This window comes from Vipera berus (genome assembly GCF_964194415.1).
Source record: "Vipera berus genome assembly, chromosome: 3".
Lineage (NCBI taxonomy): Eukaryota > Metazoa > Chordata > Lepidosauria > Squamata > Viperidae > Vipera > Vipera berus.
In genome coordinates this window covers 34779840-34806631 of record NC_138204.1, presented here as the reverse complement: position 1 = coordinate 34806631, position 26792 = coordinate 34779840, and the positions used below count along the sequence as shown (strand labels likewise).

The following is a 26792-nucleotide window of genomic DNA, read 5'->3' as shown; positions in this document are numbered from 1 at the left end:
GGGGTGGAACATTCCTGTTTGCATGCAAATGTGAATCCTCCATATGGTCTGAGTGTGTGTGTGTGTCGGGGGGGGGCATTATGCCAGAGGAAAGGAGCTTTTCCCTCCTCTGACTGCCAGATCACTGGGTTGCTGGCCAACACTGCAAAACTGAGGATCCATCTGAGTCCAAGGCAGCTGAGTTATTTCTCTGAAGCCCAGAGAAATGTCTATATTTGGGCATTTTGCATGGACTAGCCCAAGCAAAGCTTCATTCCTTTGCACTTCACAAGAGTGGGAAGTCTTCCAGCTGCCCAGAACAACCCGGAGGAGAAGAAAAACATGGTTTGACACAGCTCTTCCTTAGCCATTCACAGCCCCACTTTTCTTCATTGGTTCCCATTCTTCTTGTGGCTCCCCTGCCATTCTCACTGCATGTGCATGTATGTTGATTGCCAACCAATACACATGTGTTATTGAAATACCTATGGGCTTGTTGCTGTCACAGATGTCCCTGGTTTTGTAAGTTTCCACCACATTTGGCAAATCCTCTACAGATAATTATCATGGATAATCAGGAGAGGCTGATGCTTTCATGATACCCAAATGACAGATGGTATGAAAACAATGCCATATTTTCTGAAGTTTCATTTTCCCACAACTTAGAAAGTATTTTTGGTTTATGGTTATAAATTGGTAGAGTCTGGCTTACTGTGTCTTACTCACATTCTGCACTGTGTCATGTTGCTTACCATGGGTATCAGGGTTGTCAACAGGGCAGAGAGAAGTCAACAACTATGCTGAAAGTGCCCAGGTTAAAAGCCTCACCCCCCTTTTCATGTGTGTGTTACACAGTATAAACATGGGAAAAGGGGTGGTATTCGATAGCATGATCATGTTCACTATTTTGACGCTGTGGACCTACTGATGAATGCATGCTTGTACATGCGTGTGTGCTTCTGCTTATTAGTCTGGCCAATCTGGCTGTTAAGGTGAGAGTCCAGGCTGATGATCAGTCTAAGAAGGAAAAGTAATCTTTGGGGCTCCTTCTTTGCCTCTGTACTTGCAAGAAGAGAAGTTTCCTGCTTTCTTCACAGCAAGCTTCCTCTAAAAACAACAGGTAGAATTTACACCAGAAGAAAAGTCTTCTGGAATGTCAGTTGTTATTCCAATGCGTTTTGTCACATTACATTTATAGCTCCTTACCTTCAAGAAGTACCTTGGGTAAAGCTGAAACATCTGGCACCAAACGACACTTTGGGCTTCTTCAATATAATTGGAGATAATGCTATACTTTAATTTAGATGCGCAGTGCCCATTAATCCTGAATAGTTTAGGCAGGACTGAACAACAACTATAGAAAAATTATATATACTAGCTTGAAATAATGATACTTGGTAGTCTTGACTGAAAAACAGGCTTCTGTTTTATATAATGTCATATAGTACACTTTTACATCAGAGTAAAGAGTTACTGTTCCATCAACCTCCGTGCCCTTCCTCTCTGAAAGAACAACACAAGAATGTACCGAGAAGTAATGGTAAGAAGCTGGGTTGTTCAATGTAGTTTTTCCTGTAAGCATGAAACAATAATGCCAAATTGGCGTAAAGCCCATGCCAGGCCTTCTGCTGCATCATGAGAATTTCATTCCAAACAAGTGTTCTAAGAGGCAATTTATTGAGGTCAAAACTTTTCTGTAGAAACTGCTTTTTCTTAGTTGAGACGAGAGCAGAATTTGGATGATAGGCAAAAGTTTTGAGGCACTTTGTCTATGTTCTAAGCATTAGAAACAGAATGGGAGAGTTAAAGCTCTGGGTCTTGCAATCATGATCAGAAAAACCTATGTGGAAAGAGTGAAGCAATGGATTTCAAGTGGACCACATAGAAAGAATACTGAAATTGCTAATGCCTTAAACCAGAAGAGTGCTTTGCTCCCTATTAGTTGGTTTTTCAACTTGGGTAATAACTCAGCACTAGAATGAATGAAAAAGAGTTTGGGACATTGGTTTAAGAATGCCCTCATGTGGTAAGAGTTTTACCTCATATTATCAAGACGCAAATGTTTCCAAGTGGGTAGTTCTTAGTGCTACTACTGCAATACTTGGTGCAGGTATTTCAGCTTTTCCTCCAAACACACTTTGGAAGAAAGAGAAAAGAATATAAACACAGTGGGAAACTACTCTGGCATTTCATATATGGTCCTATATTTGTAACATTTGATGTTGGAAAAGACTCCTGCAAATACCATGGACAGCAAAGAAAACAATGGATCATCAAATAAATCAACCCAAAGCAACTCATTGGTGGAACAAATGATCAGGCTCAAATTATCCTACTTCGGACATATTGTACAAAGACCAGTACTCTGAAAATAGCTCCAATATTGGGAAAGAAAGGAGGAAAGGATGATCAGCAGCAAAGCAGATAGACATTGTAGCAATGAGTGTACTATTGGAAGCCCTGAAGGACCAAGTTGGGGACAAATTGTCGTGGAGAAACTTTATGCTGTCACTAAAACTTGAAAAGTATTTGATGGGGCATAACCAATAACACTATATTTCGTAGCAAGGAAAGATTCTGACCACTGGACCTCATGAAGTCTGTGAAGCAGAGCAATTGTGTGATACAATTCATTTGTGGAAACAGACATTATCACAATAAATTTAACTGCAGTAATATGTATCTTCAGAAACAACAGACAGACTCATGATTATGCAGATATGCTTAATTCATTTAATGATTTTAAGGTATTTTAATAGTCCATCCGTTATTAAGGTCTGTAATTTCCTTAGGGATAGTCTTAGCCCTCTCTTTGGAATTAACATAGTTTCAAGAAAGCAATGCTATATACACATCTGGAAATCAGTCCCACTGAAATTTTTGATCATTCTGGAGTACAGGTTAGGTTGGGAATGGTTGATCTTTGTATATGCCATTTTCTGGATCTGAATAACTTTTTTTTTATAATACCTACAACATTTTTAAAGCTGCTTTAAAGACTCTTTTGTGATGGCAGAGTAACTGTATGTCTGGATTTTCCAGGACATAGTTGGATTCCACTGCTGGCTGCCCCATCTGGTCAAGAATAACAAAATTCCCCAACTGGCTCAGATGGGGTCACCATGGCAGTGGCACCCAGTGCAGTAGAAATGTCTTGCTTAATAGTCAGGAAGGCACTTCCCAGCTATTGGAAAACAGCAAGGCCAGATGCCCTGCTCTGATTGCATTCCGCTGGGCAGAAAGGAAGCAGGTTGCAAACAAGTAAATTTATTTATCTCATTTTACAAGCTGTTGCAGTCCCAACATCCCACACATGGAGAGGGTCCCCTCCAAAATATGGCTCAGTATCAAAATTATAAGGATCAGAACATGTCACTCAAAGGGATAACATTACTGCAAATTTTAACCAAGCACTAAGACAGGGGTCTTCAAACTTGGCCCTTTTATGACTTATGGACTTCAACTCCCAGAATTCCTCAGCCAGGCATGCTGGCTGAGGAATTCTGGGAGTTGAAGTCCACAAGTCATAAAAGGGCCAAGTTTGAAGACCCCTGCACTAAGAGATATAACTGTTTACCTCTTCCATGAAAATCAGAACTCTTCCCCAATAAGATGGGAGAAGAGACTCCGACTGAGAGACTGAAAACTGCCCATCAAATTCAGCTAAGATAATGGCATCAGCCCAATTTTGTTTGATTCAGAAGCTTAAGCTGAATTATGCTCTTGTGCCTTGTTAGTACAGATAGTCAACTTACGACCACAATTGAGCCCAAAATTTCTGTTGTTAAATGAGACATTTTAAAGTGACTTTTGCCCCATTTTACCTTTCCGGCAATAGTTGTTAACAGAATCACTGCAGTTGATAAGTTACTAAGATGGTTGTAAAGTGAATCTGGCTTCAGAAGGCTGAAAAAAGATGATCACATGACCTTGGAACACAGCAACGGTCATAACTGTGAACCAGTTGCCAGGCCTCTGAATTTTGATCACATGATCCTGGGGATGCTTCAACAGTCTAAGTGGAAAATGGTCGTAAGTCGGTTTTTTTAGTTGCTGTTGTAACTTCGAACCGTCAATTAATGAACTGTTGTTAAGTTGCAGACTACCTGTACTTGGATAGGAAACCACCAAGAAATCCTAGACCCGTCTGCAGACTAGAGCGGGAGGTTGCAAACCGTGTTAAGATTTAGAACAGGGGTAGGCAACCTCGGCTCTATTATGACTCATGGACTTCCAACTCCCAGATTTCCTGAGCCAGCATAGCTGGCTCAGGAATTCTGGGAGTTGAAGTCCATGAGTCATAAAAGAGCCGAGGTTGCCTACCTGTGATTTAGAAGAATGCAACAACAGGCCCTTTCTCTTAACATTATCGAGAAAACGACCTTGCTTTCGCGAGCACCCGCACCCCTCCCAACACGCAAAGCAGGGGGTCTTCAAACTTGGCCCTTTTATGACTTGTGGACTTCAACTCCCAGAATTCCTCAGCCAGGCATGCCTGGCTGAGGAATTCTGGGAGTTGAAGTCCACAAGTCATAAAAGGGCCAAGTTGGAAGATCCCTGACGCAAAGCGTCTGGAGCTACCGTACCCGCCTCGACTTCCCAGAAGGTCGCCACCGCCAGGGGGCGAAAGAACGGCGGCCGGAAGAGCCGGGAGGGCCCGGCGTCTCTTCCCACTAAGACCCCCCCCCAACGCTTTCGCCCTCTGCGCCGGCGGGGCGCGCTTGGCTGGGATCGGGTGGCGCGGAGTCGGGCGAGGAGCCGGACAGAGGCAACCGGCTGGCGACAGGGGCCCGCCGAGTGGACGGCGCCGAGTCGGAACTTCATCCTGCAGGAGGCCGGCCTGCGCCGGAGCGACAAGGCTCAGCTCCGGGGCGCACAGCTGGTTTTCGGCGCCGCGTCGCCGGCAGCAACGCCATCGAGCAGAACGTCCGGTGGCCGATTTGGAGGCGACCGGCGAGGACGAGAACCGCTGGCCGGGCCCCAGGCGGCTCGCTCACGCCATTCCACCCGAGGGCAGCCGAACGGCAGCGCGGAAGTTGGGGCAGCTCTCTCGGGGTCAGCGTTTCCCACCAAGACTGAGCCTCGGATTGCAATGGGGCAGCAGGGAGGGCCTTGCCTCTTTCCTGGCCGCTGTTTTGTGAAGCCCGCCATCCTCTTTTCCTGGGAGCGCGGAAATAGTTCGTGACTTCCAACCCTGGTGTTATTGTGGCAGGTGCCTGACTGCTTGAATTCTAAAGCCCTGGAGGACTTTAGCGTCTTCATTTTCTGTTGCTTTGTCTGCTTTGCGGTCCCACCGGTTCTTGCTTGAAGGCAAATGGTATTTCTTGCAGATGTTCAGTGCACATCAGTTTGTACTTTGTCATACTGTGTTGTTTGTGGTCAAGTCTGCTAACTAGGTGGTCTGCTGTTTCTTTGGTTTCTTTCCGGAGGTGGCAACTGCTGTCTGTTTTTATTCCTATTAATTATCCTGCCTTTTAAAATATAACTCGAAGTGGCAAACATACCCAGCATTCCTGCCTCCTATGCAATGGTCACTCTATAGGCTGCATCAAGAAAGATGGCTTTGTTTCAGAAAGAACAGTCTAGTTCAGGGGTAGGCAACCTCGGCTCTTTTATGACTTGTGGACTTCAACTCTCAGAATTCCTGAGCCAGCTATGCTGGCTCAGGAATTCTGGCAGTTGAAGTCCACGAGTCATAAAAGAGCCAAGGTTGCCGACCCCTGGTCTAGTTAACCTCAAAGGCCATCATCTCTGCCCAGCCGCAACGTCAGCTAAAGATTATGGGAATTGAAGTCTAATGCATTTAGAGGGAGCCAGGATTAGGAAAGCTGTTCCAAAGTGAAAGACAAAATCACATTTGGAAATTCTGCAAGTAAAGAACTATTAAAATCTTAAGACTGAGCTGAAACTTTTTTTGAACACCAAAGCTTTTGATCCAAACAGAAAACCCCATTTCTATGGCAACCAGACTTTTGTTCAGTATTTAAGATATACTAGATGGGATGACCTGGCATATAAACTAAGAGGAAATTTTATATTTTAAGAGTCAGCAAAACGTACTTGCCATTGATTCAAAACATTATGGCTCTTTGTTCCCCTCCCTGTGAATATCCTCCTCAATGTATTGGAGACAATGAAAGTACTTGCTTTCTCTTCTCTTTGTCATTTATTAACATTTTCCTTTATCAGGTTCTTAATTATTGGCAAAGGAAAGTTTATTTCTCCTGTTCAGAAATTATTCTAGGAGTATCTATCCGCTAACTACAGAAGTAAAAGAAATACACGCATACACATATAGCAGTCACTTAATCAGTATTTACAACTTTAATCTACATTGTAACGAACATTTTGCAAAGCAAACGTTTGCCATTCTGGTTAGAATAACAGACAGCGGTGCAACTGTTGCCGCAATTCAGCAGCCATTCCCATACAGTGGGAATAATGGTTTGAGCAAAAGGGTTGACTCGGTTGACTTCTTCCTCCAAAAGTTTCTTTCAGGATTCAGAAATGGTCAAATGCATGGAGAGGATGTTTACATTGTGGTGCTTCAGCATTGCTAAACACTTTGGTTTTGCAGAGCTCTGTGCAACATCAAAAGGCATATGCCCAGTGCATGGCATCTTCAACTGAGTGAACACATCTTCCCAGCTGCTGGAAACCATGAAGTTAGTAGGCATCATAGCACATGATGGCCTTTTCATTTTCTTGCACAGGAATTGTCTTTATACTCTGGTTGAAGCATCATGCATTTGTCTTGCTTCCCAGGCTTTCTCTGTGCTCCAAATAACTTAAATACAGCCTTTGCAACACTGGCAGGTACAAAGTTAATATCCCTTCAGCAGGTGGGGAGAAATAGGTGGGACTGTCCAACCTCATCACACTAAATCTTGTTGATGTTTGGAAAGAACAATGAGATGTAGCGGCAGACTGATAAGTTGGGTCTTGCAGAAGGAATGTGCAAAACGTACTATTCTGCAACAGCTTCTAAACTACACTACAAATGACTTTCTGTTCTGGAAATCTATGAGATTGCCCTAGCATGGCCAGACTGATATAGTGAGGAAGAAAACAGAAAACTTCAGTGTTCTCTGCAACATTCCAGCGGCAGAATGATAGATTTAGCACATAATAAAATGCAGATAGAGCCTCAATAAACAGCAAGGACTTCCAGGAGAAATAGGCTACACTGCATAAAAATTAGGCACCCATTTCTTAATAGGGATTCCCATGCCCCAGGAGTACAATTAATTGATCAGAGGCAAATCTGAGAGGCTGCATTCAGGACAAGTAAAGGGGCTAGCTAATCTTTCTTAGAGAAAAGAAAGGAATCTAGACTGAGTTAGAATATTATGAAAGAACATATATTTATGCATGTGAAAGGGGCCTCACCATGGGAGAAAACATTTTTTTTCGCGTAAGATTTGAAAGAAATTCTTGCAGTTACTTTTGGGCAGTGATTAGTAACAAAAAGAGCAAGTATACTAAATGATATTGCCCTCTCTTCACATTTGCATAAAAACAAAAGTGAAAGATGCTGTTTGATGAGTTCTGAGATTTAAAACAGAAACCATGGAGAATGCCCAGATTGGGGAAGGCTGTGTTAGAAATGCTGGAAACTCTAGATCAATCCATTTGGATGTTGGTGGGAAGGATTTGTACAGAAATGGAACTAACCAGGAAAGGATAGACTAAGATCTCAACTCTTCTCCAAATGGCTATCCAACTACCATGCCTTAACCAAGGCATCTCCCTAACAGTATTGCTGAACCATTTTGAAGCTTGTTTAAATTCTGAAATGCCAGTTCTTGGCAGGTTCTTCCCCCCCCCTTGATTTACCTTGGGAAATGATTTCTTTACAGTGAATTAACAGATATTTATGAACTCACAAGATACCTCTGCCATTAGTAAAGAATTCAGAATCCGATTTAAATGCTTACTTTACCTTTTCAAATACCGAGATCTCATATTACTGTAAGGGCAGTTTATACTGAAAATTATAATGTGATGGTGAAAGGTTAACTCTCATTAGATTGGTCCAGAAGGCACAAGAGAAATTTCAAAATGCTTTTCAATACAGCAGAGAAATCATTTTTAAAAATCCCTCTGAAAATTGAAATTACGCTTTTGTCACCCATTTCTTTTCTTGAAAAAACAGAAAATCTGTACTTTCACTTGCAGATGAAATCCCAGCAGTTTGATATCTGTATCTTCAGATGATATTGGACTTATCATTCTGTGCTGTAGAGCATGAAAGACAATGTGCCTTCTCTTCTATAATTCTCATCTTTAAACGAGTCTTTCTAGGCTCATCTACTTTTCCTATGTATTAATTGCACTTACAGCTTTATTTGGGAATATTTATGGGTTTTCAAACAGCTTCTCTTCCAGATTCTGATCAAGATCTACTTAATGTAATGAACAGCACCAACTATCTTTCAACTTTCAATATGTATATCCATCTTAGGCCTCAGGGCTTCCTTAAGACAGAAAACATCACCTGGAAGTTGTGAAGAATGGGTCTAAAATTGACCCTCCTGGCTATTTAGTGAAAGACAGCTTCATTTAATTCTTTGCAACCCCTGGAGGCAAGCTGCCTACTCACTCTGAAAAGTTTGGTTGGAGAGAGGGCAAATTATCAAATTACATGTATGGTGCTTGCACCAGTTTTGTGCACTTGCATTTGTAATAATCAGCTACTTCCTGAACTATATAGAAAATGAGGAGGATAAGGTGATTCAGTATCTAGGATGAAGAAAAGAATTAAAAGTCACAATGCTTCCTACCATGCAGAATAACTAAAAAAAACACTTGAAAATACTGACAGAGGCTGGACTTTCAGGACAGTAGGAGTCCCCTTACAAGTTCTGTAAAAAGGGAGTTAGCAGCCCCAGAGAGAAAGGCTTCTTTTGATTAGTCCTCCAAGATTCTTCTCAAGTACTAGGCTGTGTGACTTGTGGTGGGATGTATGGTGGGGGAGCTGCAGAAGAAAGAAACTGACCATTAGAATAAGCTTAGCAGCACCTTGCCAATCTTTGCTGGTCTTTTAAAAATAAAGCAAGGTCAGACTTTAGTGCTTGGATAGGTAACCAGCAGCCAGTAAATTGCCATACACTAAGTTGAACTTGAAGCAGATTTTTACAGAAACACCAAAGGTGAAACTGGGTCTAATTCAAGGTTAGATATTCTCCATATATAATAATAATAATAAACCTTTATTGTCAAAGTACAACATGTGTACATTGAGATTAGCTGAGCTAATTATATGAGGATTATAAAGTTACTCTGGCCTGTAAAAATCCAGACAACCTCTAGGTGATAGCAAAGGAAATTCTTTGCTGTCATCTAGTGGTCATCATCTCTGCAGCCCTGATATAGATAGAAGTCCTATAGAAATGTCATATTTCTATATCTTCTGTTACATTGCTACATTTTATGTTACTGTAGCATTGGGATAAGCCTCTTATTTTGCCTTGCTTTACTCATGGCCATCTTGGGTTTTAGAGGACAAGTCTACCTCCATGTTTTTCTTTCTTCTTGTTCCTCTAACCTTAATGTTCCCTTCCTGCTTTTCCACTGTTATTCCAATACATCCTCAACTTTAATCAATCCTTCCCCTACCAATTAAGAGATGCTCTAGAGATTAAATCTCTCACATGAAACTCAATTAAGGCTTACCATTGCCTAACCAAAAGCATGCATTGATAGAATTTCTTCTATCTACTGTTCTATCTACTTGTTTGGTGCCTGTGACATAATGAATACTGTGAATCATCTGTGCATGATATTTTTTTAACAGTATCTCTTATAATTCTTAAATGACATTTCAAGAGTTCACACTAAATATGTCTGCACCATACCTGGATAGGAAGTTTATCATAGTTTTATACTCTTTTCTCACCTGAAGGATTGTAGTATGGTGGCCCGGGTGGATATAGAGGATACTGTGCTGCTGGAACTGTAGGTGGGTATGGAAACACAGGTGCATATCCAGGATGAAATGCTGGCCCTGCTTTTGGATCCACAGCATAAGGGTCTGGTGGCTGATCAGGATAACGAGAAAGTGGAATCTCCTGACCTGGATTTGACAAACTTTTGTGAGTGCATGGTCTGCATTGATAGTAAATCTGTGCAGCAATCTGGATTTGAAGGAGAAGAGATGACTTGGAGCATGCATGGACATTGGCATCACATCTGTTGAAAGCTGCATCTTTTCCCAGCCTTATAACACAATCCCAGGAAATGACATGTTTGATTTAAGGAGATGCCAGTAGGTATAATCTGCTTGCTGGTGTGCATCACCTTTCCTCCTTTGAATCCAGCTCACCAGAAACATTATTGAAAATTCTCCATATTATAAGGTAGCCTTCTCGAGTTTGCTAGTTTGTAGCCCAGATGTGTTCGATTGCAGCTCCAATCATTTCCTAGCCAACCTGACACTGGGAAAGATTCTCCATCAGAATGCTCATATAAGCAGCATAAGCCTAATTGCAAATATAGTATTATATCTATGAGAAAGAAGATTTTGGTATAAAGCCCAGTACAGCTGGCAAAATCAAGAAAACAAGAATGATATAGATTATGTCATAAGATAATGCTACTCTGAAGTAAAATACAGGGCTCTGGAATTATAAAAGGAAATTCCCAGTTTCCTATGTAGTGAGAATTAAAGTAGAAGCTGCTTGGAAGACTTTTCCCCAGGTCTCCCCTTCCCACCTTGGGTTGAATGGCTATTTATGACATTATCAGTCAACTAACTCTCCCTCCAGCATTCCCAGTTCCCCCTCTTATCTTTCCCAGGAGGCCACAACAGAAGGGCTTTTTCTACCTTGATAAGGAGTCTGCATGTGATGCCGTCGCTGGTACAAGTAGCAGCAGGAACACAGGAAGCAGCAGACAATGGTGGCAACAATGGCCACAAAGAGAATCACAGCTGAAGCGATGCCAGCAATGGTCCTTGGCCTGCAGAACACAGACAAAGACAAGTGGATATTGTTCATGCTATAGAATCTGCCACTGAAACAGATACTAATGGCTCCTTTACATGACAGGGATGGATGAATTCTCAAAAATCCAGTCACTTCTTGCCTACTATAGAAGAATGGGTGTTTAAAGTTTCGAATCTTGCAGAAATGTCTAGGATTTCTTCTTATTTGAAAGATCATTCACAGGAAAGATATATTTCAGTTTGGAGGAGATGGATAAATTATATTCAGAACAAATATGGGACTAAAAAGTTCCATTTAGCTTATGAGTAGACTTTAGTGGGATATTGTTATTGGTACTTTGTTTGTAGTTATGTCAAAGGGGAGTTAAAGCACATTATGAATTTGGTTAATTGTATATTATGCATAATTTTTATTTAGAATATGATTATTGTAACTATAATCCTGTATTTCGCTCTGGGAAGTGGGGGGGGAAGTGGACGGGTTTGGGGTGGGGGGGATTTGGGGATATATTGTAAAATTTTGTTTTTGTAAAACTCTTTAATAAAAAAAAAATCCAGTCACTTCTACTGCCCACCTTAACGAGGTACCTTTGGGTCCAGTTAAAAAACAAAAAAATTCTGTCAAATATGGCAAAGTACTTTTAAAAATACAGCAGGTGACCAGGGAATCTCTTCCTGATTTATTTAAAATTTTAAAAGAAATATGTAGTAGCAATAGCAACCAGATATTATTTGAAGGCTTCTTGCTTTCTTGAGATCTTGGATGGATTGGGGTGTCATGCAGACTGTCAAATGGACAGCCCAAGAAATGATCCACAAAAAGAACCAGTGTCTGGGCAGATTCTCACATTTCTGTGATCGGTGGATTTTTGCAGCAAAGATGGACTTTAACAAAGCTGCTTAAAGAAATATTTCCCCAGTCCTTCTGTGGCCTGTTTGGGCCCAGAGGGAAGGTAGAAGAGGAAAGAAGAGGAGGATCTTGTTGGTAATATTTATTTGACCACGATATTGTTTAATATCCCCCTTCAAAATCCACCTAGAGGAAATCCTAAATACATTTGTACATTCCTACTAAGGAGTAGATTTAATTAAGATACAAACAAATCCGCTTGTCTTAAAAATAATTTTAAAAAAGTATTAGAAATAGTTTCAAATCCCAGTTATAAATGTAAAAAATCTCTACCTTATGCTTCAGCAACCACTGAAGGAATAGATCAAATTATTTCAATATTTCAGTACTGTACTTAAAATACTATACTTAAATTCAATACTTTAATATTTTAATATTCTTGCTATCGTCATTATGATTGAAAATGAAAATAAAATCACAACCTCCTTCAAAAGGATACCAACAAGACAGTTGGCCAACACAGATCTCGCTCCAGAACTTTTGGAAGAGGACATTTTAATTAAACTTGATTTTTTTTAAATCTTTTCAGGATTATGGAGCTCCATAAGGCTTAGTCTCATTTGGAAATGATATCCAATACCCACCATTTATTCTTGATCAATACTTTTCTAAGTTAGAAGAAATGTGTGAAGATATATCAGATATGTGTTAGAAACTCTTCCTACTCAGCATTCCTAAAAAGGCTTGAAAAGTTTAGGTAAGTAGATCTGCGTTTCAAAAATTATCTGTTAGAAATTTTCTTAAAAACACCCAACGATCTTTATATATATGTCTACAGTTTAATTGTTGGTCTCATCTTGCTTTAAAAAAAAGTTAAAACTCAGAAGCCACATGGTTACTTACTTCCCTTTGGAAATTTGTGCTGTTCTCTGGCATGAGAATTAGAGATTTCAGCCTCTCCACCTTCAACTCTTATAAAGTATGCAACTAGTGTATCAATTCTCATCCTAAGCTATATAGCAAGAGTAAATTGGATTCTGACTTAGCAAGTTATGTGAACCAAGCTTTATGACTTATAAATCATGGGTTATGGCAGGAGTCCATAATCAAGGCCTGCATACCATGTGGCTCAAGAAAACTTTGGGTGCTCGCTCCATGCATTTGAATTGAACTGCAAGGGAAACTGGATTTGATCAGGACAAGGAAGAAAGGAGAGCTCACCCCTTTCCCCACGGACATTTTTTTCAAGCCACAATTAACATTACTACAGCTACAAAGGAAGAATTTTGACTTCAGAAAACTGAAGACACCCTCCTGGGAAAGGATGAAGCATCCCCTCCCCTCCCCACTCCATTCTGCTCTGATCAAACTGAACTCCTAGCTGTATCTCAGTCATAAGAAGAAGAATATATATCGGAGGGGTTGCTTATGTCCCTCTGCTCTGTTTCTTTTGGCACTTCAGAGGTAACTAAGTCTTCAATCACAGTCTGGATGCTTCCAACCACTTTCTGTGGCTCGTGACATATTTTTACCCAAAGGCCATGCAGTGCTTTTGCTGCCGTTCAGTGAGAAGGTTCCTGAAATCAAAGCAACAGAAGCGATGGTAGCAATCACCGCAGCAGAAAGAGGGGAAGTTGCAGTCTATGCCACGGTGCCAGGAGCCATTTCTGTCTATGTACCACTTGCAGTCTTCATCAGCCGAGACTGGAAGGAGAAAGAAAACACTCCTTTTATCTACTCCACAGAAAATAGAAAGCAGTGAGAAACCCTCTAAGGACACTGTACAGGGACCACCCTGAAATTTCCTACCCAACAGCCTCTAGGAATAACATGGTCTTTCACAATAGCAGGACCATCCCAAAGTTTAAAATTAAACTTGAAAAATGTTTGTGAGATTATCAGATCTTACAAAATCATGTAAGATGTTCTGGGACATGAGGCAAGAATGCCAAAATCTTGCAAGAGTTTGGTTTTTCCTGAAATCTCACACAATTTTGTACTGAACGGTGAGTTTTTCCATTTTTTAAAAAAATGTTTTTAATTATGGGGTTCCACATACATTATTTATGGCTTTCTCATAAATTACACCATTCACAGTCCCAGATTGCTGCCACTGGGTATAAACATCATTCTCTCTCTCTCTCTCTCTCTCTCTCTCTCTCTCTCTATATATATATATATATATATATATATATATATATATATATATATATATATATATATATATATATATATATATAGATATATAGAGATATATATATATATATATATATATATATATATATATATATATATATAGATATATATATAGATATATAGATATAGATATATAGATATAGATATATATATAGATATATATATAGATATATATATAGATATATATAGATAGATAGATATATATAGATAGATATATATATATATAAGCAATATTGCAGAGGTTGGCAACATAATGATAATGGATATTTTCTTTGGCAGTTGTAAGACTCTCAGGCTTAATATTTTTCTTAAAGAAAGTTTAATAGGAAGCTGCTATGTAACAAAGTAAAGTGCCAGCTTCCAGAAATATCAGAATGCCTCAAAGCAGAATAGAAATTATAACAGGTATATTTACAGTTAAAGTATACCAGGGGGACATAGTTCAGTATTTTCTTAGACAGTATGGGTATCTGCCTTCTACAAAACAAAAGGAAATGAAAAGCTGGTATAAAAGACAATGCCTTCTAGAGCAGGGGTTCCCAACCAGGGGTGCGAGACGATATTCCAAGGGGTGCAAAAACTTGGGTTTACAAGTTTCAAAATTATAGTGTATATGCATAATTCATTTTGAACTTTTGTAAGGGGTGCGAGAATATATCAGAAGCGTTCTAGGAGTATGGGGTATAGAAAAAGTTGGGAACCACTGTTCTAGGGGCTGATCCACATCAATTTTCTCTTCAAGGAAAAGGGTGTATTGGCCTTGGCCATCATGGCAACCATGTTATATAAAAAATACAGTATAAACAGCAACATAAATGCTGCTTAAATTTGTAGATTATTGCCACAATGCATTATGTTTATTCTAACAAAATTAAAACAGACTGCGAATTACATGCAACATATAGCATATTCAAATATGAGATATATGTTCATTGTTGTAATAGGTGTGACTATGTAAATTGTCTCCACTATCTAAAGTTGTATTATTTTGTTACATTTTTTAAAAAAAATGATAGAGAAGATGAATTACATGAAACCTTGTATCATTAAAATAAAGATAAGGGATACATACTCAGCTTGCTGTATTTCTTAGAAATACAGTTGACTATGCATTTATAAATGCTGTCAAAAGGGAATAAAAATATACATAGGTTGATCATGCTATGTCAAACTTAGCCAAGCAGAGAAAGATAAAACTAAAAGTCTTGTCCTGTCTGGCATACTTAGGTTTGGTCACGGCTCTGGTTTTTTATTACCACTCAGAATATCAAATGAGTTCATTCCTATGATTCAATCCCCTTCATTTAAACATGTGACATCCATAGATAGAACACGACCAGCTGTCTTGAGATGACTGGAAATGCTTACCCTGCACTCTAAACATTGCAACCATTTTATCGATTACAGTTACATTATGCCTCTTTTCCAAAAGTTCAAGTGATGTATATAATTCTGACCCTTCACCCATGTCTTTGACAAGAGAGTGACACCCATCGCTTTATTGCGCTTGTCATCTTTTATTTTTTATTGATATAATTATTTATTTTTTAATTTTTATTTTAATTCCATTTATATCCCGCCCTTCTCCGAAGACTCAGGGCGGCTTACAAGCTTATAATACCTTTGATTGCTGCAAGTGGCCCAGAGTTATTAAGAGTTGGGCAGCCTAGAAGATTAATAAATTATTATTATTATTACTATGGTTGGTCATGCAGTCAGCCAGTTGTTTAGACTGGTTTTGGCATTCTTATCCTTCCCATGGACCTGGAATAGGCAGACATTGTTATTTTATAATTTTGAAGTTATTGCTGATGTAAGCTGTTTCAAATAAAGCTGCTTTTTGCAATTGACTGATGGTGATTTTGTCAATACCAATGATGCTCAAATGGTGCTTCAGATATTTTGGGATTGCCACAGGCATTCTATTTTTATTTGCAGGTCTTTATATTTGATGATTTTCTCATATTCTCTTCTGTTTTGCTATCTGCTATCCAGACTTATTTTGGGGGGAGGGGTTAATCAATATTTATTAAATCTGGGCTGTTATATGGCAAATGCCTGTTTGCTTGAATTCTAAAGTCTTAGAGGACTTTGGCTTCTTCACTTTCTATTATTTTGTCTACTTTGTGGTCCCACCAGTTCTTCCGTGAAGGCAAATGGTATTTCTTGCAAGTATTCAAATGCATCATTGATATTACTTTGTCATGCTGTTGTTTGTAGTCAGTCTGTGCAATTTTCTTGCAGCCACTAACTAGGTAGTCGTCTATTCCTTCAGCATCTTTGCAGAGGCAGCATTTGCTGTCTGTTGCTCTTTTCTCAATGCTGGCTTTGCATGTATTCGGCCTAGTCTTGTGTAGCCAGAATTTGTCCCTCTGTCTCTTTCTTCAAGTTTCCTGCTCTTAATCATCACCAGGTCTTATTTTTATTTATTTTTATTTTTTATTTTAATTCCATTTATATCCCGCCCTTCTCCGAAGACTCAGGGCGGCTTACAAGCTTAGCAGTAGCCTTCATTCTATGTATATGCCTGCTTATTAGGGCTTTCACACACACCCCAAGCGGCATTATTACAAAGTCAGCTTAATTGCCCCCAACAATCTGGGTCCTCATTTTACCTACCTCGGAAGGATGGAAGGCTGAGTCAACCTTGAGCCTGGTGGGATGCTTTGCCTGCTCTTTTTGTTTTAAGTAACACTTTGCCTTTCCATACTGCTTTTCTATTCTTCATTGGGTAGGCCAATTTGGTCTCTCCATTACTCAGTAAGCCTGCACTGGGTCCCAACTTCAGTGCATCCCCTTTATTATCCTTCATATATTTTCCCAATGTCCCTTTCTCTTCTTAACTTGTCTGGTATTATTCATTACCCTCCAGACAACCCCATTGTAAATAAGTTTGTTAGGAAGGCTAGTCTATTCCAAGAGAATATCATAATTAAGTGGATATTTTAATTTGGACATTCCAAATCTGACACAATACAGTACTTTAACCCATTATATACTATGCTGTATTTTAGCACAGTGATTCTAAACACCTTGCACAGGATTTGTAATCTTAAAACTAATTTCCCCGCATAGGAAGGTATTTTTCTTATAGAGTAAGATAGCTACTCACCACTATACAGCATTTAAAATACAAGAATACCTCTATTCTTTCCTTGCTTATATAAAACAAAATTCAACCACAAATGTATTACTTATGATTACATCTGAACAATATTATGAACATAAATAGTGTCTTTTTTCAAATATACACATTGGGTTCTACCTCTTCCTCTAATCCAGACATGTCAAACACAAGGCCCGGGGGCCGGATCCGGCCCGTGAAGTGGTTTCATGCAGCCCGCGAAGCCATCCTGGAAACAGTGAGGAAACGGCCCCCACTGCCTTGGCCCTGGCCCAGAGACCCTCCTCCTGCCAGAGATGCTCAGATCTGTCCCACTCCTGCCCAGGCCCCCATAGGCACCCTTCATGCGAACGATGTAGAGCTGGCCATGCCCACCCAGTAGGCCATACACACTTTAGCCACGCCCACCCAGTAGGCCATGCCCACCCAGGCCACACCCACCCGGCCCCCTGAGGGCAACCGCAATGCTGATGCGGCCCTCAATGAAATTGAGTTTGACACCCCTGATCATATAAGGTTCTTGATTAACTGGATTAAAGGGACTCTATAGTAGAGTTTTGCAGACTTGATCTGTTGGAATGAATCATGTTTATGAAATGACTGGTGTTCAGAAGTGAGATGGAAGTATACTGAGGAAACACAAAGTTGCTCCATTCAGTCATTGAACGAGGACAAGCAGACCTCATATTTTGTTTTCTGTCTTATGTTACCTTTCCTTTCTTTGATTCTCTGTTTCTGTAAGAGAAACAGTAGCATTTCTCCCTTTCTGTAGAAAAAAGCTGCAGGCTTCTTTTCCCTGGCACTGGACAACTATAAGAAACAATTAACAAACAAATCCTTTAACATAGATTTATTAGTGTTTTTATTAGTGTTTTTGCCATTTTAAAAGAAAGGCAAAATGGAAGAAGGCAGCTGGAGTTCCTTTCCACTGACAATGAAGAGATGAAACGGCAAGGCAACAGAAACCTAATCTTCTGACATGTCAACTATCTGGGTGCAGAAAGATGTTAATGCATATTCATCAGGATATTGGTAATTTCTGATTTTCTCCAGTTTTTCTCTCTCTCCCGCTGTGCTACTATCCAGACTTCATCTTTTTTTATCAACAACTGTTAAGCCCAGGGTGTTATATGGCAGGTGCTTGTCTTTCAGCCACTATAACACATAAATTCATATCCATTTGAACCTTAGATAATGAGCTCATGAAATGTAATTGGTTTTTCTTAAATTATGGATTGTTGAAGTTAATTACTTTTTTATATTTTATTCAAAGATATTACCAAGCATGGGAAAGGTTTTCCCATAACAGAATTAGAATAATTAAAATTTTCTGGCCCTTAATTCTTCAATGCAGTAAAAGCATCTGCTCCTTATTGTATGTAGGACTGGGAAAAACTTTCCTTTCTCTTCAATTATTCTGGAGGAAAATGGGCATTTGCAGGAGGGCTGGATTCCTGCCTGAGTTATATCCTTCCTCTTTGTGATGAGAGTTCTCTCTAGTCCAGTTTTCTTAATTTCCCTTTTTCATTTTGAATCTTCAGAGATGTATTCAGCCTGAATAAACAGTTTGATAAATGTGCAATCTTCTGCAAGTAAAATTATTCCATGATTGATAGCCAGCACGCCCAACATTGTTAAGACGTTACTTAATTATAGAGACCCAGGTTTCTCAATTAATAATGGAGCTCAACAGGTAATCTTGACCAATGATTCGCTCTCACAGGATTGTTTCCAAAAACATTAAACTCTCAAAAAAGGCAAGTTATAAACATAACGGTAAGTTAAGAAATGCAACAACAATAAATAAAATGTCCAGGATTTTTTTCTAGCATGACCACAGCCTATATCTGCTAGAAATCATGAGAATTAAAATTAAAGTCATCTAGAATACATGAAGCTAGGAAAGGCTGGGCTAAATAGTTTAATTATTGCTTTGACTACATAGTACTGTATTTGTATTTATAGACTCACAATAAGAGAACCCTTTAGCTCCACTTCTCTGAGATAGTGCCCTCGACTCCTATGATCCCTAGCCAGAACATCCATTAGCTATTGTATTAGTTGGATGTACTATCTGGGAATTAAAATTGAATTATACAAGACACAGAAATGAAACATTGCATAGCCTGTCTCAACAATTTTTTAGAATATAAAGTCACTATCAAAAGGCCAAGAAACTAGCTACCTTGATAAAATATCATTTACAGAGTTTGCAGATACAGCATACCCATTACAAGCAGGGCCTCAATGAAGAAACACCCTCAGGTTGTGTGAAAGAATGCAGGAGTCTTAATCAACGGCAGGTGTCAGCACCATGGACAGCACCACACAGATGAAGACCAGGTTGCAGATACAAGTAGGTTTCACTAGTCCTGACAATGAGCACAAAAATGAACAAGGGATCTTGAGAACTGCTGTACATCCAAACTGGACAATGGGATACGAAATACTTTCAAACTGAATAAATAGCTTTAGGCATTAAAAATAAAGCCTGCTAAATCCCTTCATCAAGTAATTACTGAGTCAGTGGGACTTCAGCCATCAGCCATAATTTCTATTTCATTCTACAATCCCTTCCTTCCTATATAATGTTATCTTCTCAGCGGATATCTCATTTTTTTCCCCTCCTTGATATTGGAATTTCCTGATATTCAACTATTTTGGAACTTCCTTTCCTTCAAAGATCCATAGCAAATTCTCATTTATCCCAGATTCAGAAAATCCAAATTTACACTAATTTACATCTTGGAATTGCCTTGAATGTGTCTGCTCAATTAGCACCACCAACCATGGGCCAACAGCACCGTCCCTCCATCCCCCACTGTAAAAACAAAATTAATATTTTCTAACTTTCTCTGAAGCTGACAAGAAGCACTTTAACTCTGGCAATGGAAACCTCATTTAATGATTACAAGTCTGTCCTTTTGGATGCCATTCTACAGCCAAAAGGGATATTAGAGTTTTTATAATATGTCAAGATTTTATTCTAATTGTATCTATTTTTATTACTTGTTATTATGATGACAGATGGTGTAAAATAAAACAAAACCCAAGCAAGTAGCACTTTACTGCACAAAGGTCAGTGTAATTCCCAGCTGTCAAAATACAAAAAAAGAAAAGGGTTCTAAACACATTTTGTATACAAAATTTCAAATTTTAAAAAAAACAACCCTATCCTCAAAGGAAGCATAGGAGGAGAAAATTCCAAACAAAAGACAAAACTCTTCTGCATTGTTCAGGGTTGCCAACACTAGCTAAAATCAATCTTTGAAATTTCTCTCTCCCACCCAGTAAATTAGTCCGTATGTCACAGGAGATATGTGTGTGTATCTTTGGCTTCCAGAAGCAACATCCCCCTCCCAAAAGGCTGCTTTGGAACAAAACTGTATTTATGTTAATGGAATTAATAATTACTAATTAAAAATTAGTCACCCCACTTACAATATTAAATGGTCCCCACAAAAAACTCACACATATAAACCACTTTCACTTAAAATGCTGGTATGCACACATGCACGCTCACATTCTTCTTTCAGCAAGAGGAGAAACAGGATAAGTGAAAGAAAGGTAACTACATGGAGATGCAAACTGGATGTGCGTGACGCACATGAACAAGATGACTGGACTAAGAGGAAAAGCAAGGAGAAAGAAGGGTATTGCACAAAGGTTCTTCCACCCAACTTCCATATTCAGAATAGTATTAAAGCTTTGTAGGATGACGGGTATTTGGTCCTCTTGCTTGTGTATCGTTTTCAGCAGCTTCTTCTGCTCATTAGTGAAGGTAAAATGACACCTCGGTTCAGAGACAGTTATTGGGGAGGAAATAATATTCATCTAATGAAAATGTTATTAGATCTAACAGAGGTACTGTTATATATCTGAACTGAGACTTTGATAAAAGTCAGCTGGGGTTTTTTAAAGATTTTTTCTTGTCTGAAGTACCTTTTAAAAAAATTTCTACAGTTGAAAATGTTAGCCTGAATCTACATCATAATCAAAATTATTCACTGCCTGGAACAAATTCCTCAGGAGCCAGGATTTTTAACCGCAGTATGCTGCAATACCTAGATTGCCACATAATACCTTAAGTCATAAACCACCAGAATGGTCAGAATTCACAAATCAGCTAAAAACAAAGTAACTATGGGATGGCTAGGCACATTATATAAAAGTTAATTATAATGTCTCTCTGCCAGAAAATTGAAAAAAATGTTTTCCTCATTATTATCCTTGTATCTTGAATAATGAAGTATTCTCCTTCTCATAACACATTTTTTCTTTTATGATAAAAAATAAGCCTTTGTCTGTCTATTGTAACTATTGAAACCAACAAGAAATCTGTTTTCAGTAATTTATTCAATTTCAGCCACAGTAGCATAATTAGCAAAATTAGGGGATAACTGGTTTATATTAAACGTTCTCAAGTAGGTATGGAGCAATACTCTGAGAACAGGCCACTTTCAGGACTAGAGCTGTTCCACACCACCAATATTTGAGAACATATTTCTCATCATGAAATTTACCACAAAGTTTTATGCACAATTTCTTTTCTTTCTTTCTTTTTTCTTTTGGCAGGATATCTGGTATACCAGGATTAGGACATGGTCCATCTCTGTTCTTTCTGGCTGAGGATGAAAGAAGTTGCAGTCCACCACCTGAATACACTAGTTTGAGAAAGGTGCCTTAGAAGCTAGTTGGTCTTCCTGAAAACAAACCATCTTCTTATGTACATGAACATAAGGATGATTAACATGCTCAGTTTATAAGTGATTAGCATTACTAGCATATTTCACTCCATGGTCTCTCACAGAACAATCTCAGCCTGATTTATTTTAGATGTTTTATGCAGATCTACAAATCCATATTTTTGAAACCATTAACTTGGAGACTATTCTATGGTGTCTCCCTGATTTTTTAACTTTTCATAAATGTTGATAGACTATACTTTCAAAGGCATGTGTCTTTTCTGAACATTCTGAATCCCATAGTGCGAAAATTCTACATTTCAAAAATAATAAAAAGGTAAAGGTTCCCCCGCACATGCGTGCTAGACGTTTCCGACTCTACGGGCCGGTGCTAATCTCCGTTTCAAAGCCGAAGAGCCAGCGCTTGTCCGAGGACGTCTCTGTAATCATGTGGCTGGCATGACTAGATGCCAAAGGCGCACGGAACGCTGTTACCTTCCCACCGTAGTGGTCCCTATTTTTCTACTTGCATTTTTATGTGCTTTCGAACTGCTAGGTTGGCAGAAGCTGGGACAAGTAACAGGCGCTCACTCTGTTACGCGGCACTCGGGATTCGACCCGCCAAACTGCCAACCTTCTGATCGACAAGCTCAGCGTCCTAACCCACTGAGCCACCACGTCCCTTCAAAAATAATACTGTAACACTAATATCAGTGAAAATACCATTGGCACAATCGTTGTATCAGACAACTTTGTATCTGGTTAGGTGACTCCACTTTTCCAGGGATCAGCAATGCAGTTTTGGGAGTAGCAGACAGCAACAAGTTTGGTTTCTAAACATTAAGTCACTATAAGCTCTTCAATCCAGACACAATTTCACCTTTCTACAAATAGCTTCTTTATTTTTAAATCTCATATAATTAAGGTTATTTAACTCCCACGGGTTCCTATAATTATCAGGTTCACATCCTTCTTTAACCACAGACAAAAATAATTCACACAGAATCATCATCCATAAGCATTTCGACAAGGCAGGAAAAAGACCCAACTATGATTAGATGCAGGCATTTCTGTTTGTTAAGTCTTTCCAAGGGTCTGCATTGTTCAAAGGAGTGGGGCCAAATGTCACAAAGTTCTGATGTGTAATTCTCAAGTGCCGTTTCTCCCCATCCCAAAGTCCGCGATACAAACAGTTTTGTACAGCTCCAATGGAACACACTCGGAAGTTTCCCCTATTTGTATCACTTTTTAAAACTGATGATTATTTTCTGGCCCTCCAGTTTCCAAGATTGATTTCAGGATGATATTCCAGTTTGAGGGTTTCAATCCAAATGACACAAACGACAACCCCTTCGGACTCTCTTATCCTCTAAAGAAAAAAATGCAGACCAGCTCGACAGAGATAATAAACGCGTGTTTAGATGAAAACGGCAGCGTTCCGCGGACATCAAAACAACAAAATAACACCGCACGTCCCGCTCTTGAATCACAGAGATAGAGGGGAAGGATGAATCATGAGGATTTTTTTCCCCCTCCTAATTCCTCTAGCGATGATGGGTATTTTCACACCTGCTCAGGAGCGCCCTTGTTGTTCCTTTACTTTCAAGAGGGAATGCAAAAATAGTTTCCAAAACAGTAACCGGGTTCAACCAGAAAGAGCCCAGAGAAGCACTATCACTCACCCACACCCTCTTCTGACCAGGCACAGACAGACCTAGCGTTTGCTTCACCCAGCGGGCCCTGCGCCTCCCTCCTGTTCCCCTCCTGCCGGGAGCCCAGCGCCGGATCCACGCCTCAGCTGCCTCGGCCGCGCTCCGTTTCCCTCACCGCCGCGCGCCATCAGCCCGGCCTTACCCAGGGTTGCAGCCAGCAGGCTGCAAAGCACCGTCCACGCCAGGGCCCAGCTCCCCATCGCCGTTCTTCTGAAGGGCTTCCAGACGCCCGGCAGACGCTGCGGGAAGGGGCGGGCGCGGAGAAACCGGATCCGGGCGGGGGGGGGAGGACGGGACGGACGCCTCCTCTTCTCCCAAGAAGGGAAGCGCAAACCGCGGGGGGAGGCTCAACCGAGCTGTTTCTCGCCGGCCGGCCCGGGCTGTCGGAGCCGCGGGGCCTGCTAGGGCAGGGGTCGGCAACCTCGGCTCTTTTATGACTCGTGGACTTCAACTCCCAGAATTCCTGAGCCAGCTATGCTGGCTCAGGAATTCTGGGAGTTGAAGTCCACGAGTCATAAAAGAGCCGAGGTTGCCGACCCCTGTGCTAGGGGATCAGCGAAGACCGCAGTTTTCGTTGCAAACTGCTTTGGTCGGCAGCCGGGGGTGAGGGTGAACTATGGTATTTGTTAGATGATTAGTGCCAGCCATGGCAGTTCCCCAAAAGGGTCATCAGATGGGAGTAAAGAGGCTTCTTTGCTTCCACTGATGAGCCAAGGGTCTCAGACCCGACAGCCCCATTGGCGAGAGAGTTTTATGGTCAGGGAGGGACCAAGACCCCCCCATAAATACCTCTGCACGAGGGGCTGCTCTTTGTTCTACTTCTAGTTCTAGCCTCTTAAGATTCTACTCTTAGCTTCTAGTTCTTCTTCTGTTTTAGTTATGTAATGCTAGCTTGCTTTTATTTTGTTTCTCTCTCACATGCAGGCATGAATGCTTTCATGCCAAGTATTTCTTTCTCTTTGATCTGTCATTGAATAAAGCTAATGTGATTGCATCTCTGCGTGATGCCTTTTACTTGGAAGCACCTTAACGATACATCGTCCTCGTGAGATCATCTCACAGTATTTGTGTTCTCTCAGCGTCTCAAAGAGATGCATGGGGGGTGGGGTGGGGGGAGCAGTGAAGGAAAAAGCAAGGCAACAATTCCTCACTGTGCTCATTGAGGAAAGCGCCTTTAACTCTTCGTTTCTCTCCCTTTCCAAGTTCTCTGAACAACCTTCGGTCGCGATGAAAAACTAAACGATCCTAGCAAAACTGAACGGTATGCAAGAGAAAAACTTCAGGGACGCTAAGTGACATTAACTCATAACAACCTGGCAAGAGGCAACAATTATTTTTAAAACGGGCTGTAAGTGGGAAAAGTTAAAAATGTTTCTAAAGGACCAGTCCAGGAAAGCTCCAGGGACAGAATTTGACAGCTCAGCCTTCACAATCCAGTTTATAGAGCAATGTTGCCCCACTTCTTCTACCAGTAATTGTTTGCTCCATTCAGAGTTGCCTGAAAATCATTATTGCAGCCAAATATTTCTTGATCGAGATCCCCATATTCCTCAAAAATTGATGCCTATGAATGAAAGACATTTGAATCCCCAAATAATCTTTGGATCACCATGCAATTTATACTCTATCATTAGAAAATCTCTTATTTTATCATAATTGCACTCAGACCAAACCTTCCTTTATCTATCAGTCAGTGAACATAAGATGAGATATTTTTTTTCCCCTGAAAGTCTGGAGCACAAGGCTGCTTCAAGATCCTTTGATGCTCTGGCCCAGCCAGCCAGGTCAAAGTGCAAAATTAAGCCAAACAGCCAAGTATTCAGCGCATATGCTCATCATCCACAGTTGTTTGGACATGTCTCCATAGGCCTTATTTTCTGGTTGTAGGTTTATAATTGCATCATAATTGCATACCTTCTCTCTTGCCGTTTCTCCTTCTTCCCTCCTTTTTTCCATATTGCCCATCAGCCTCGGAGGCCCACTTCCCATTGTGAATGCCAACTTGTTCCTAAGCCTCTAGTTAGCACCTGTCTAGCTCTCTCCCTGAAGAGTGCTCACCATTGCTCTTTACACCCTTCTGCATGAACACAGATTTCACTCTTTAGCTTTTGATTTTCCCCTCCCACTAGCTTTTCCTCTCCCTCTCTGTGTATCTTTTGTTTTGTGTCTGTTTTGTACTTCCTCTGTTCCTCAAATCTCACTTTTGCTGTTCCCTGTCTTGAACTTAAGAAGATGTGATTTCTGGGGTGTCCAAAAGGGGGGGTTGCTTTATGCTTCTTCCCTTCCCAAGTCTTGCATGTTGGCCCACATGTCTGAAACACTTTATTTTCTGGACTTCGGCCCTCTTTTCTTCTTATGTTTTAAACTATTCTGTTGCGTCTTAAAGTATAACAAACCGATGCGATTATTAAGATACGAAGAGAGGCACATGGTAGAGACCTGCTTTTATGACGTGTAGGAGAGAACCTGTGTTGCTCTCGGGCTGTGGAATGTCTCCCTGGGTTGTGCTTGGCTTGCACTTTCTCTCTGTTTGCAGAATAATTAAAGGCACCTCTTCCACCAGGCTTTTAAGAATTAAGATTATTTTCAATGTTTCTTGTTGCTACTGGGAGAGGTAGTGAATAGTGTGCCGGGTACTGTAGATGTTAAAGTTTGAATGTCAAAGCTTTGTTACTTGGATTCTTGAGATCATGTTAGTATCATATTCCTGTACTTTATATACCAGTACTATGTGTTGAAGCATGCTCCAGATAATAAATGCTACAATGTCTTACAAAATGTAGTACCTTGGGATGGTAAAGCAAAATCTGGGATAAAATATGTATTTCCCATACATGTCAGGTGGAAAAATCTCGGTTCCTTCATAAAATGAAAGGATTTGATTTTGGGAGAGCTAAAAGCAAATTGAGTCTTCATCTTGGAGCTGAAGGAAGTTTGAAAAGAACAGGCTCCATACCTAAGGCAGGTGAGAGAGCGAGCAGTTTCCCATCCAAATGCACTCTGCACGTGACCAGAAACACCATGAAATCACCCATTTGGCTTTGAGTGGAAAGCTTGCTGCACATGACCAGAAACACCAGAAAAGCACTCTGCACGTGACCAGAAATTCCATGAAATCACACACACGCACACCCGGCTGTGGGAAAAAGCTCTCTACACATGACCTGAAACACCATGAAAGAAAATGGAGCTGTGTGTGCATGGGTACAGACATGGGTACATTTGCCTGCTGCTTGTGTGGAGCTATCACCTCTCCTCACCCCTGCCGGTTAGCAAAGCCTGAAAGGCTGGTGACGCTGCT

The 26792-nt window shown here is 40.3% G+C and overlaps 1 protein-coding gene across 3 annotated transcripts; it reads right to left on the bottom strand.

Annotated features, from left to right (window-relative positions):
• Nucleotides 1-6283: 6283 nt before the first annotated feature.
• On the bottom strand, nt 6284-23708 carry SHISA4 (shisa family member 4). 3 transcript variants are annotated; one of them, XM_081326062.1, is made up of 5 exons: nt 23634-23708; nt 13307-13478; nt 10805-10938; nt 9878-10054; nt 6284-8956 (listed from the first exon to the last, which is right to left on the bottom strand). In XM_081326062.1, exons 1-5 carry the CDS (start codon nt 23689-23691, stop codon nt 8910-8912), a joined length of 588 nt encoding a protein of 195 aa, XP_081182188.1. In that variant the 5' UTR covers nt 23692-23708; the 3' UTR covers nt 6284-8909. The 3 variants fall into 3 exon arrangements, with proteins under 3 accessions (XP_081182188.1, XP_081182189.1, XP_081182190.1); XM_081326063.1 differs by having other exon boundaries at nt 6284-6630; XM_081326064.1 differs by having other exon boundaries at nt 6284-6627.
• Between the last annotated feature and the right edge of the window lie 3084 nt (nt 23709-26792).